We start from the raw sequence: 14,087 nt of genomic DNA, 5'->3' as shown, positions 1-14,087 counted from the left end.
TGTCAATCTTGATTTAATTGTTTCATGAATTGTTCTATTCTATGTAGTGTACACCAACTTCAGGGTTACTCGAGAATGCATAATGAGAAAAGTGGATTCATCATTGATATAACTTTATATTTGTGAATTCCTCCTAGCCTAGCTATTTCTTGGATTCTCCTAAAAACCAAAAGCCGGTATGGAGTTCAACTGAGATACACATGCCAGAGACCATCATTTGAAGAAGATGGGCATTTCCTTTTGTAAATGTAACGCCATCCCAACCTCAGCTTGTTCTTCACTTTGCGGCCAAATGAGCATCCTCCCACAACTAACAATGATTAACACCTTGTTTAAAAGTCCTTAAGTAAAATTATTAGATTCCAATTTCCATTTGACACATCTCTTATCTTTCTGCTATTTCATACACATGCAATGTTTAATCCTAAACAGTTTCGTATCTACTTTACAGACATGCGTTGGCATAAACCATGCTCTTGAACTTTACAGAAAGTTTGCAACTTTGAGAGCCCATGCTTGTCTTTCTTTTGAGAAAAATACTTGGATGCTCAAAGAATTAACGAAAATGAGTTTTTACTCAAAATTGTTCGTTGTTGCCGATTGATAGAACTTCGTGTTTATGATAAAAACTGTTCATATTATAAAGACCGACTCTAAAAAAAAATCAATTACAAGTACAGTCGTTTAGTCATAGAACTGTATAAAAGCAGATGAATGGAATTGGTAAAAGTATTACAAACCGTCTATGTATTTGCTACAATATATTGGTTAAACGATATTAGTTTTAATCAAGTTTTGTAGAGATGATTTTTGCAATGTGATTCATAATATGAACGGTTCTGATCATAAACACAAAACTAAGTGATTCGATAACAAAAAGTTTCGAGTAGGAGTTTCTACTCATTCTTGAGTATCCCAAGCATTTATCTTCTTTTAGTAACTATGAGTCTATATGTACCTATTGCATCTTTTTGAACATAGGAGTGGAAAATATGTAGGGTTTGGCATGATTATATACATCTATTTGTGCGGAGGTATGCGCACTGAATGACTCAGTTGCTCCATGTATCTCCCTCGACTTTGAGTTTCTTACTCTACTAATTAAAAGATACAAGGTATGTAACGTTAGCTGACCTAATTCCGTTGTCGGATTCAAAAATTTCTCAATTGTAAAGTATGAATATATAAAAATAAATAAATTAAAGGTATAATAACTCAGATTGCGACAATTTGAGGGTCCCCAAAGTGTGGTGTGGTGCCGATGAGATTTCAATTCATTTTTCCATGATTTTCAGGTATTCATTTTGATATTGAACATAAAGGTGCCTTCAAATCACATTTCACTGGCTCATATAAATAGAGCCCAACAACAACAATCAAGTTTTATCTCATTAAATATGATAGGTTCTATAATTTTAGAACGTCAGTGTGCACAATTTTGTGACAAGTCTTTCATTAGCTCCAAGCCTCAAAATATTCCATATTTTTATTTATTAAAAAGTCTATTTCCAAGTTCTCTTAGGTCTTCTTCTGTCCGTTTTTCTCTTAACCTTATTTTCATTGTTGAATCTTTTAACCGGAGCATCTATATATATATATATATATATTTTTTTTTTTTTTTGGAGAACTAATACTTCAATATCAGGGCAAAGATGCCAATAGGATACAGAGAAAGCCTGCAAGGAGGCAATCAACCAAATTAAAGCAAAAAACACCGGACAAGGATTGTCTGCCCTCCTTGTTCCCGTGCCATCCCTTGCCCTCCTGTTTTGTGTGGTCACGGTTAAGCTACGCCAACATTTTATATTTTTTTTTATAGAGATAATAAGACGAAAATAAATAGTAACATAAAATGTTGACGTGACTTAATCGTGACCACACAAATAGAAAGACATGAGAGAGCACGGGAACAAGGAGGACAAACAATCCTTATCCAAAAACACCAAGTAGTGACAGATCAAATCAAATACTTAATTATTCTTAATTAATTTCTGCGCCGCTGAACTAGCACAGACTCCAAAAATGTGGTCCAAGCATACAGATTATACACTCTTGCCTCCAAGTTGTGGTCCTAATTTTCCAGGCAGCTTCTACTTTCGCTTGCTGGCCAGAAAATTAAATTATAAAAAATGTTTAATGATGTTTAAAGTTTAATTAGCACTATAAAATATGAATAAAGCCCTAATTTGAGAAGCATGTCACATGCTTAGGGTTAGCAAAACATAAACTAGGACAAGGGTAGTTCACCAAAACGGATCTAGTGTCCCCAAAAGGACATACATTGCGGCCAAAGCCACTTCAACTTATAGGGCTTAAGAACACTTAGGGGCTATGTCTTTAGTTTTATATAGCTTCTTCCAACATCTTAACCAAAGTTTTCTAGACCCATTGGGGTAGGCTTAAAGGGGGGGGACGAATTACATTATTTGCCTGTCACATGAAATGACTAATCTTATTAACTTTTTAGAGTCAATTCAGTCGAATACTGATTAGCTCCTTACAATTTATCTTGTCAAACACAAGTTGACATGCATTTATAAGTAACTTATTGTAAACCTAGGAGAAAAAGTTTTTTTATATGTATCAAACTATAACTTTTGATGTAATAATATAGGGCTCTTAATGCGGTCCTGTAGTTTATTATGGTGGATTTGAAGAATTGTCTCTGACGACTTCGACAAATGAGATTTATGTGTAAACATAGTTATAGAGAAAGAAATCGGTCGCATATGATTTACCTTTTTTTTGGGGGGGGGGGGATAGTTATGATTATTACTGGTGGTCTAGGGTTCCAGATTTTGTAGCCTCTATCCATGCCCATGACATTTTGTTTTGTCCTTATTTGGTGTTTTCGTTGTTCGTTTTTGTCTTTGCGGGTCTTGACATAGTCCCTCTACTTGTATCTTTTTTGTTTATTTATATTTATTATCAATAAGTTTGGTCAAGGAGGGACGGGCGGTGGATTATTGGGTGTAATGGTCCTTATTCCTTTGAGGGAGGGTAGGTGCCTCACATTCGACCATTGTCGAAAAGCTAATCTCGTCTAATCCTTCTTTATTTGAAGAAAAAAATGATTGTGATCAAATATTGATTAAAAAGCAACATTCCAATTTTGAGATTTAGTGAAACACTCATGGGTTAGGTCTTTTGAAGGATGACAGATCATTAGTTCCTAAATAACATCAAGATTATGAAGAAAGTTTGATGTTTTATATGCGACAACATTGATTAGTTGTAACTTTTCATTGAACTGTGTTTATGAAAAGTTTTGCCAACAGCTTTCCAAGAAGATGCTAGTTTTTTAGTGTAATGGTCATCAACCCTTCGGGGGAGGATATATGACTCGCACGTGACTATTGCAAAAAAACTAATCTCGCTTAATTTTTCTTCGCTTACAAAAAAAAAAAAAAAAAAAAAAAACACATACCCAGCGAGAACTTTTTGGTTGAGCCCATTTTTTTCAGGGTGTGTCAAGTGGTTGAGCCCTTATTTTGTTGACCCAAATGCAAACCCTTTTTATAGCAAGAAAATGTTGGTGAGCCCAAATTATAGGCAGATTTTTGGGTGGATGTCTTTTCGTGTTAGGGTAGGGATACAAAAGTACTCTATCAAATGTAACTTACCATAACTACAAAAATGTGACATTTGACATAACATTTGATACTAATTGAGGTAATGGACAATGGAGATGTGTTAAAGAAGATATAGATAGTTCATGGAAACTAAAGTTTCACACTTTTATTTGATCACTTTGTTGGAGTCTTGGATTTGCCAACTCACCCATTCCTAACATGGAAACTATCCAATTGTACGGATTGAGATTCTCTTCGGATTTCTGTGTCTTCTAAGCTAACAAAACAGAAATTCAAACCATTCAATTTAAATCATGTAGCTTCTATTAGTTAATCTCATTGACAACTTCAAACCCTTTAACGGTCCGAATCTTTCTTTCTTTTTTGAATGGTCAAGATTTATAAATCTGTCGACTCAGGACACAGAGATCTGACTAGGATGTCAACTCCAATTGTACCACCTTACTGCAGCAGACAAAAGATTTTAGTTTTTTTATTTTTAAGACCACCAACTTAATCATGATTTCCAAGGCCAAATGCATGATAATGGAGGGCACAAGAAAATGGGTCCATGTAATACCCTGTAAATGTAATCCTTATCTTAATAAATAATACTTTATGCACTATAGCCTTTTTTTTATGGGGTCGCCTAATGCAGAAAAAAAACTTACTTGTTACATCGATTGTTGTCAAACTCAATTTATATCTATATGTTTGCGTGATTTACAATTCACACTAAGAGAGATAAATAGAAATTGATCTGGGTGGTATATTACGTGAGTGGAAAGTCTTTGTCCACATAACAATAACATGCATTTCAAGGGCATGTTCATGATGAGGGTTTCCTTCCAAACACATAAGATTTTGATGTAAACTCTTTAGCTTATGCAATGGGATGGCTACCCAATACGATAGCCGTTTTTTATCTGGTCCTCGCAAAACAGAGAGTTTTGTTGGTTTGGGATCGCCTTATTTGTCAAGTTAAATTAGACTTTCCTACACAAATTCTAGCATCCCATAAAATCTCGTCAACTCGTCACTTTAGCAAGGAAAAAAAATGTGGGAAGTGATAGGGATTTATATGAACAAGAAGGGAGTAAAAGGACGGCAAAACACATGCAATGTCAAGTTAGATTAGTTTTTCCTAAACAAATTCTAGCATCTCATAAAGTCTCATCAACTCATCACTTTAGCAAGGAAAAAAAAATGTGTGAAGTGAAAGGGATTTATATGAACAAGAAGGGAGAAAAAGGACGGCAAAACACATGCAATGTCAAGTCAAAAGGGATGCTTCCACGATTATGGTATAAATTTATTTATGAGCCTAAAGTGTTATTTTTCACACACCAGTTAACAAACATATAGAGAAATTCATGAATTCTACTATGGCACCAACGTTCGTTTTTATTTTAAAGAATGGATTATCGTTATGTTCATGATTGAACCAACTCATGTTTATCATGCTTCCTATTTTCTTTTGAAAGTTTATTTTAGAGATTATAAAGATTAGAAAATATGCATAAATGAAAAAACAAATAAAAGACCTAGAACGATAACCAGACACATTCTCAAGCTGTTTTTTTACTTAAAATGGTCTTTAAGATTGGTATAACTTTTTATTTTGATTCATGAGATTTAAAATCAATAGAAGTCGTTCATAAGATTGTCTACCATCAATCATTTTGTAAAAAATCTTCGTTAAACTAAGAAAACCACATGTTCAAACATTGAGATTAATTTGATAAAAATACTCTTAATTTAACGAAAATTGTTCACAAAATGATTAACGGTAAATAATCTCAAATTATTTTTATCGATTTTAAATATCAAACACAACTTTGAAAAGGAGTCAGATTGTCTGCCCTCTTTTTCCCATACCTTTCTCATTCATTCCTATTTGTACGATCATAGTTAAAAAATTAATATAAAATATTAACGTATTTTAACCGTGACCGCATAAATAAAAATGAATGGAAATACATGGTAAATGGGGGCAGACAATCTGCCTCCCTCTAAAAATTGTACCGAGCAGAGCAGAACAGGACACACAGTGTAATACTGTTAACCAGATTCCTCAATTGCAGTAATTTTCACTACCGCAGCAGTTAAAGCTCCCTACCACCTCTGTATACTAAATACTATATAACTCCACCACCACCCACTCCCCTCTCTCTCTACATCCCTCGTTTTCTCCCACCATCCTCCTTTGACCACTGGTCCAACCTCTCTCACACACTCTTTCTCTCTCTCTCTCTCTCTTCATTTTCTTTCCGTCAAACGATACTGTGTTGGGCTGATCACCCAGAACAAATCGACATTGACAGTTCTTGAAACAAAACTGACAGAAAAAAAAAGATGGGTTCTTTAGATCTCTCACTCTAAAGCTTGTTTCTTTTTTACTGGGTTTATTCTGCTGTGCGTTTTTATCAACAAGCTGAGCTGCTGCAATGGCGGAGCCAGCGGCAGAGGCGAAGACATTGCCGGAGGCGGAGAAGAAGAAGGAGCAGAGCCTGCCCTTTTTCCAGCTCTTCTCCTTCGCAGATAAGTACGATTGGCTCCTCATGATCTTCGGAAGCTTGGGCGCCGTCGTGCACGGCTCCTCCATGCCGGTGTTCTTCCTCATGTTCGGGGAAATGGTTAACGGGTTCGGCGAAAACCAAATGAATTTGCAGAAAATGACCGCAGAAGTAGCAAAGGTTCGCAACCCCATTTGTTCATTTCTCATATTTTTAAGGAAAAACGATTTCCGCACACCAACTTTCTCCTCCCAAATGCGCAAAATAAATAAACTGCATAGGAGAAAAATGAGTGTACGGAAATCACTTCCCTTCCTTGAGATTTCGTTGCGATTTCTTGGATCCCAGATCTGATTGTTTGTTGTTGATTGCAGTATGCTCTGTACTTTGTGTATCTCGGTCTCATAGTATGCGTAACATCCTACGCAGGTAAAAAAACCTTCAAAATCCAACCTTTTTAATTATATTTTTGTTAAATTTTAGTCCTTGCTGGTCTTCGGATCACACTTGTTGGACTTCTGTCCAGTCCAATCCAGTCCCACATGACTCCTGCATCACTTCACGTGCACTGTTCCCTCCCCTATTTTCTCATTAATTAAACGTTAATCCGTTGATTAATGAGGTTAAAGGTGATTAATTTATGTGAGTATTATTTACAGAGATTGCATGCTGGATGTACACCGGCGAGAGGCAGGTGAGCAGGCTGAGGAAGAAGTATCTGGAGGCCGTGCTGAAACAGGACGTCGGCTTCTTCGACACCGACGCTAGAACTGGAGACATTGTCTTTAGTATCTCAACGGACACTCTTCTGGTCCAAGATGCCATCAGTGAGAAGGTATCCTTCTTTGGCAATTTGCATTTTGCTCCCTCTCTCTCTCTCTCCTCTTTCTCTCTCTAAACTTTTTATTTCCTTTGTCATTTTATCGTCGAGAAGTGATTTCCGCGCATCATTTTAAGTTTTAACGATAAAGACAAAATAAAAAATAATACAAATAGTAACATGATTAATTTTTAATGTAAAAATATAATTTTTTATTAAAATATACCGATAACTTTTTATTAAAATTCTCAAATAAATATCGTGCAGAAGAAAATCATCTCCCATACACGCGGCAAAATCTAGTCTTTGGGAGTGTTGAATTTGTAAATGGGCTTATCCGCGGTGGGGTAGTTGGGCATGCATCAATGCGGGGCACACTGCCTAATCATTGCGCACGTTAGCAAGGGCTGGCTTAACGTGCGCGGTGAGGCCCCCTTGGCTTTTTTTGGCGATTTTGTTTTTTCCCTAAATGTTTGATTTTGAAAGGTGGACGTTCAGTTGATTCCATACTGTTTTATTTATTTTATTTAATTTATGGGATTTTTTTTTTTTTTTTTTTTTTTTTTTGTTTTGAATTAGGTGGGGAACTTCATACACTATCTGTCAACGTTTCTGGCGGGGCTGGTGGTAGGGTTTGTGTCAGCATGGAGGCTGGCGCTGCTGAGTATTGCGGTGATTCCCGGAATCGCTTTTGCCGGCGGCTTATATGCCTACACACTCACCGGCCTGACGTCCAAAAGTCGCCAGTCGTATGCCAATGCAGGGATAATGGCTGATCAGGTGAAATTTTAGAACTCCATACAAACGTACGTGTGACTGTTTGCGTAAGAAACTTCTCATGGCCTAATTTTGTAAGGTTTTCTTTGTGCACAGGCCATTGCGCAAGTTCGGACAGTTTATTCATACGTTGGTGAAAGCAAGGCCCTCAATTCGTATTCGGATGCAATACAGAACACCTTGCAGCTTGGTTACAAGGCCGGAATGGCCAAAGGTCTCGGCCTAGGGTGTACCTACGGCATTGCTTGTATGTCATGGGCACTCGTTTTCTGGTACGCTGGTGTGTTTATCCGAAACGGGCAGACTGATGGTGGGAAGGCGTTCACCGCCATTTTCTCCGCCATTGTTGGTGGCATGTAAGATTTTAAGCTGAATACTTTCATTTTTCTTCTACTTACCTTTTCGGATGAATAAGCCTTGTTATGTTAATACAACACTTGAATGTTACAGGAGCTTGGGCCAGTCATTTTCGAACCTCGGTGCCTTTAGCAAAGGTAAATCAGCCGGATACAAGTTGATGGAGATAATTAAGCAAAAGCCAACCATAGTTCAAGACCCCTTGGACGGAAAGTGCTTATCGGATGTTAGTGGCAATATCGAATTCAAGGAAGTAACCTTCAGCTACCCTTCGAGACCGGATGTTATTATCTTCCGAGATTTTTCGATCTTCTTTCCAGCCGGAAAGACGGTTGCCGTTGTTGGTGGCAGTGGTTCAGGGAAGAGCACTGTTGTCTCTCTAATCGAAAGGTTCTACGATCCTAACCAGGGTAAGTTTGAGGCTTTTCGTGATTGGAGATGTTGGTTTTGAAAGTCTATGATGCCTGATGAAGGCAAGTATCTAACATGTCTTGTTCGGTAAGCAGGGCAGGTTTTGATTGATAGCGTGGACATAAAAACGCTGCAATTGAAATGGTTGCGCGATCAGATTGGGCTGGTAAACCAGGAACCGGCACTCTTTGCAACTACGATACTCGAGAACATTCTCTATGGAAAGCCTGACGCAACAATGGAAGACGTTGAAGTTGCGGCTTCCTCAGCGAACGCTCACAGTTTCATCACCTTGCTTCCAAGCGGATATAACACTCAGGTTGGTATCGATTATTCGCTGAATGTATGGCTCTGTACAAACGCAATGCATATAACATTTTTAACTTGTGTGAATTCAGGTAGGAGAGCGAGGAGTTCAACTCTCTGGTGGTCAAAAGCAGAGGATTGCAATTGCCAGAGCAATGTTGAAAAACCCGAAGATCCTCCTACTTGACGAAGCAACCAGCGCCCTTGATGCAAGCTCGGAGAGCATTGTTCAAGAAGCTCTAGACCGTCTCATGGTCGGAAGAACAACCGTTGTTGTGGCGCATCGCCTTTCCACCATTAGAAATGTTGATAGCATTGCTGTTATACAACAAGGCCAAGTTGTCGAGACAGGAACACATGAAGAACTGATTGCTAAAGCAGGGGCCTACGCTTCTCTAATTCGATTCCAAGAAATGGTTGGGAACAGAGACTTCAGGAACCCATCTACTCGCTGCTCGCGCTCATCACGTCTAAGCCACTCATTGTCAACGAAGTCTTTAAGCCTTCGGTCTGGCAGCTTAAGGAACCTGAGCTATTCGTACAGTACGGGTGCTGATGGGCGGATAGAGATGATTTCAAATGCTGAAACTGACAGGAAAACTCGAGCTCCTAAGAACTATTTCTTCCGGCTTCTGAAGCTAAACGCTCCCGAATGGCCCTATTCAATCATGGCCGCTATAGGATCAGTACTCTCCGGGTTCATCGGTCCAACATTTGCTATTCTAATGGGCAACATGATTGAGGTTTTCTACTATAAAAACCCCGCCTCAATGGAAAGGAAGACGAAGGAATACGTTTTCATGTACATTGGAGTCGGGCTATACGCTGTGGTTGCGTATTTGATACAGCATTACTTCTTCAGCATCATGGGAGAGAACCTCACTACTAGAGTGAGAAGGATGATGCTTGCAGGTATATACAACTAGTCTTTATATCCGCTCGTTAAATCACTGTGAATTCTTTACCGCACATTCAACTGTTTCGTTCTAAAGTTTACGTCTTTTGATTCGCGCAATGTACTTGTTTTTCTTCAGCAATCTTGAGGAACGAAGTTGGATGGTTCGATGAGGAGGAGCACAACTCCAACCTTCTAACAACTAAATTGGCAACGGATGCTGCTGATGTGAAATCAGCTATTTCTGAGAGGATATCTGTGATATTGCAGAACATGACTTCACTCCTCACTTCATTCATTGTTGCCTTCATAGTGGAATGGAGAGTCTCCCTCCTCATTTTAGCTACCTTCCCACTTCTTGTGCTTTCCAACTATGCTCAGGTACACTTCACACTCTCAACTACCTAAACCTATATGTCATGGCGACGGTATCACAAGCCAACCGTGCACTGAAAGTTGCTAGCTTTATGCACCCAAAGAGAAAAAAGCAAACTTTTTGCTTTGGTGGGTTGGAGAAATTTTTAGTTATGACGGGAACACGGATGGTACATTACGTGTTTTTATATAAGTGGTGAAAAATTTTATTTTTTAAGTTATTAACTTTTTAACACACATATCTCACTATTTATATAACAATACATGAGGTACTATCCCGTATGTCGATATCTGGGGTTGACCCAAAGTCCTGCAGAAGCATATGGGTGTGGTCTACATAATACTTTTATCTGTGTGTCAGATATTTCATCAACTTGCACATCTATGGAATCTTAGACTTCACCCCAATCCTAGCATGAAACGACAACAGAATACTGCTACGTGTCACCAGACCCCTGCACTGCACGTGCCTCCTTCCGAGCCTTGTGCACATTAGGTCTTGGAAACTGTTCACAGAAAATTATAATAATATAGAATACCAACGAGTCCTTGGAAGCATCCTTTCTTCCAAGCTGCTAATTAGCATTAGCAGTTATATTCGATTTCTATGCATATTACTAAATTAACAGCGTTATTTCAAACTAATCATTTAATATTATGTATTTGAATACATGACAGTATGTGATAAATTTTATAACACCGTTACTTTGACGTCTTGGTTCTCTAATTTCCTATAAATAGTAACCCACGAGCTGCTGCACATCACATAGCTACAGCATATACTGTCTGAATTTATAGGCCCGAAAATTTGTCACAATGCTTTATACTTCTTCCTTTTTTCTTACAATAATTCACTGAAGACTCCCATGTGATGAGAGTTACAAGAGAGACTTCAGTCCCGTGAGCACATTGTATATTATATGATAGATATGGATACTTTTATTTTTTTCCAGAGCTTTTTCTGCAGAAAGGGAAGAAGGTAACTTGGCCCCTGTGCGCATTGTGCACACCCCGTTTGATTTGCCAATCTTGTCGTTTTGGAGTGCATGAGAGGGTTTCAATCTTTGGGGTGGCTTTTAGGGGTTCGCTTTCACACCGTAGTCGTACAGAGAGAGGCGCCTGTGTTCGTTTTTTTTGTCTTGTGTGGGAACAGTGTTCTAAATTCGCGCATGATACATGCACAGTGAGAAAATGACCCGTCTGATTAAATAAGAACGTACCTTGTCTGATAGATTTATGTCATTGTCCTTTGTTTTGTTGTTTTCTTAGGGTCCGCTTGGAGTAAGTACCGAGCGTGTTAAAAGAGAAAAACTTACTTGCACTTGAGATATGACATGGTTTTGCGGTGTGTTTCCTTTGTTTTGTTGTTTTTGGGGTTTTGTACAAGTAATGAACCGGTCGAAGGAGAGAAACTTTCCAACGCCGTAAGAGTTGTCATGTATTTTAACTTTTCGTTTGAAGGCCACCAAATTGTATCAAGAAATAACTGTCAACCACCAATCCAACAGATAACATAACAAACTCTTAACTAAAGCACCTTATTAGTTCTTAATCATTTACTTAATGCAGTTTACTGACTGTTTAATTCTGCAATTCTGCATTATGCAGCAACTTTCTTTGAAGGGCTTTGCTGGAGACACAGCCAAAGCTCATGCAAAGACGAGCATGATTGCAGGGGAGGGAGTGAGCAATATTCGGACAGTCGCCGCGTTCAATGCCCAAAACAAGATCCTCTCTCTCTTCTGCCACGAGCTCCGTCTCCCACAGCTGGGAAGCCTCCGCCGCAGCCAAACTGCTGGCGTCCTATTCGGCCTCTCTCAGTTTGCTCTCCATGCATCTGAAGCTCTCATTTTGTGGTATGGTGCCCACCTCGTTAGCAAAGGTGTCTCGACCTTCTCGAAAGTTATTAAGGTTTTCGTTGTCCTTGTTGTAACGGCCAATTCAGTTGCTGAAACCGTTAGCCTTGCCCCGGAGATTATTAGGGGCGGTGAAGCTGTTGGTTCGGTTTTTTCAATCCTCGATCGTCAAACAAAGATTGATCCGGATGATCCTGAGGCTGAGGTGGTTGAATCAGTTCGCGGAGAAATTGAACTTAGGCATGTTGATTTTGCGTACCCATCGCGACCTGATGTCATGGTGTTCAAAGATTTTAGTCTCAGAATCCGCACTGGCCAAAGCCAAGCACTTGTTGGAGCTAGTGGTTCAGGAAAGAGTTCCGTGATTGCATTGATCGAGCGGTTTTATGATCCGATGGTTGGTAAAGTAATGATCGATGGCAAAGACATTCGCCGACTGAACTTGAAGTCACTTAGGTTGAAGATTGGATTGGTGCAACAAGAACCAGCCCTGTTTGCATCAAGCATTTTCGAAAACATTGCCTACGGCAAAGAAGGCGCGACCGAAGCAGAAGTAATTGAAGCTGCACGTACTGCCAACGTGCATGGTTTTGTTAGCGGGTTGCCAGACGGATACAAAACCCCGGTGGGGGAGAGAGGAGTTCAGCTCTCCGGTGGACAGAAACAAAGAATTGCAATTGCACGGGCGGTGCTCAAGGACCCGAGAATACTATTGCTAGATGAGGCTACAAGTGCACTTGATGCCGAGTCAGAATGTGTGCTGCAAGAAGCACTCGAGAGGCTAATGAGGGGCCGCACCACCGTGCTTGTTGCCCACCGTTTGTCTACAATTAGAGGGGTGGACAGCATCGGCGTGGTGCAAGACGGGCGCATTGTTGAGCACGGCAGCCATTCGGAGCTAGCGAGCCGCCCCGACGGAGCTTATACAAGGCTGTTGCAGCTGCAAAATCATCACATATGAGAAGAGTTTTGGTCAAAAACATGCATGCATGGCCTTCTTGGGTGTTAATTATGTGTATCCCCTATTAATCTTTATGCATCCACCATTTTTCTTCTAGTTGTAGATATTGGCAAATCTCTCTCAACAATTTCTCTAATCTTTAATCGAGTAGCAAGTATTATATTATCAATCAATATCATATCCTTCCTATCTCCTTTTTAGACAAGCTTTCCTCACTCGTGCTTTTCCCATCGCATGTGTTTCCGAAGGGTGATAATTTCATACGCGACATGTTATATAATTCAGAATTCACAAGTTAAAAGACATGCTAAAATATTTGAAACGTAACTCGCAGGATTATAAGATCCTCGATGTGCACACAATTAACAGGGTTAAGCAAATACAAATCGATAAACGTGAACGCAACCCATTAACGCCGCTACTTTAGTAGGTATTAAAGGTTGAGGCCTACAAAAAAGCAAAGGCTCACTTTATAATAAAATGGAGACACATTCATTTGTAGCAGACGGTGTGAATGTGAAGCCTAAGAATGTGCAGCAGATGGCAATAATGAAACCACTCGTTTTGCAAACCAAAGTAGAAAAAAGGGTCCATATTTTTAATTGTTTACTCTTTTTTCACCTTCCATAGTGAAGTTCTGAGGGCCCAACATTTTACAATTCATTGAGTGCCCCAAAGTTATTGTATATATTTCAGGGCTCCCTTTTTCTGAATGTGCAGTAAATTAGTGGGTTTCCAGAAATGTCCTGCCCATCTTCGAACATTTGAAGTTAGTCAGTCCAGCTTCTTCTGTATATTCTCAGATGAAATAGTAAATTCATAATTTTATGGATCTGTCACTGCAAAAAATAAAAAATAAAAAAAAGGAAAACAAAGCTTTAAAAGGAAGGTCTTTTGATAAACTTCACAGTTTGAATATATTTCGAGTTGGCAGTCAGACATTGGAGAAAGTAAAAAAGAAGGGGCAAGGCATGGCAAGAACAAAGATGATATGCAATTATGCATCATGTCTTTCTCAGTGGAAAGTCACAATTATAATCCTGCAATCTCTTGGTATGTACGAGTAATAATACCATTAGAATATTTTTTTCTTTTCGTAGAGTTGAAATTTAGTAAACTTAAAACATACGATAAAATAGTGGGAGGCCTAATTTCACATCGACAAAGGCTTAAAAATTGGAAACACACGACATATGGAATGAAAAAAAACCAATCTGTGTTAGGAAGGAGCAGCCTGCCGC

At 39.0% G+C, this 14,087-nt stretch overlaps 1 protein-coding gene across 2 annotated transcripts; it reads left to right on the top strand.

The window, feature by feature from the left end:
• Nucleotides 1-5,709: 5,709 nt before the first annotated feature.
• Nucleotides 5,710-13,019, top strand: LOC103442343 (ABC transporter B family member 19). Of its 2 annotated transcripts, none has more exons than XM_070805019.1 (10): nt 5,710-6,268; nt 6,463-6,517; nt 6,748-6,923; nt 7,488-7,688; nt 7,782-8,041; nt 8,136-8,452; nt 8,549-8,776; nt 8,856-9,671; nt 9,794-10,035; nt 11,638-13,019. In XM_070805019.1, the coding sequence occupies exons 1-10, from the start codon at nt 6,020-6,022 to the stop codon at nt 12,844-12,846; spliced, it is 3,753 nt and encodes a 1,250-aa protein (XP_070661120.1). In that variant the 5' UTR covers nt 5,710-6,019; the 3' UTR covers nt 12,847-13,019. The 2 variants fall into 2 exon arrangements, with proteins under 2 accessions (XP_070661120.1, XP_008379345.3); XM_008381123.4 differs by having other exon boundaries at nt 5,743-6,268; nt 8,549-8,772; nt 8,852-9,671.
• The last annotated feature ends 1,068 nt before the right edge of the window (nt 13,020-14,087 follow it).

This window comes from Malus domestica, chromosome 09 (assembly GCF_042453785.1).
Source record: "Malus domestica chromosome 09, GDT2T_hap1".
NCBI classification, from domain to species: domain Eukaryota; kingdom Viridiplantae; phylum Streptophyta; class Magnoliopsida; order Rosales; family Rosaceae; genus Malus; species Malus domestica.
The sequence above is the reverse complement of the archived record's forward strand: the minus strand, read 5'-3'. Positions and strand labels throughout refer to the sequence as shown.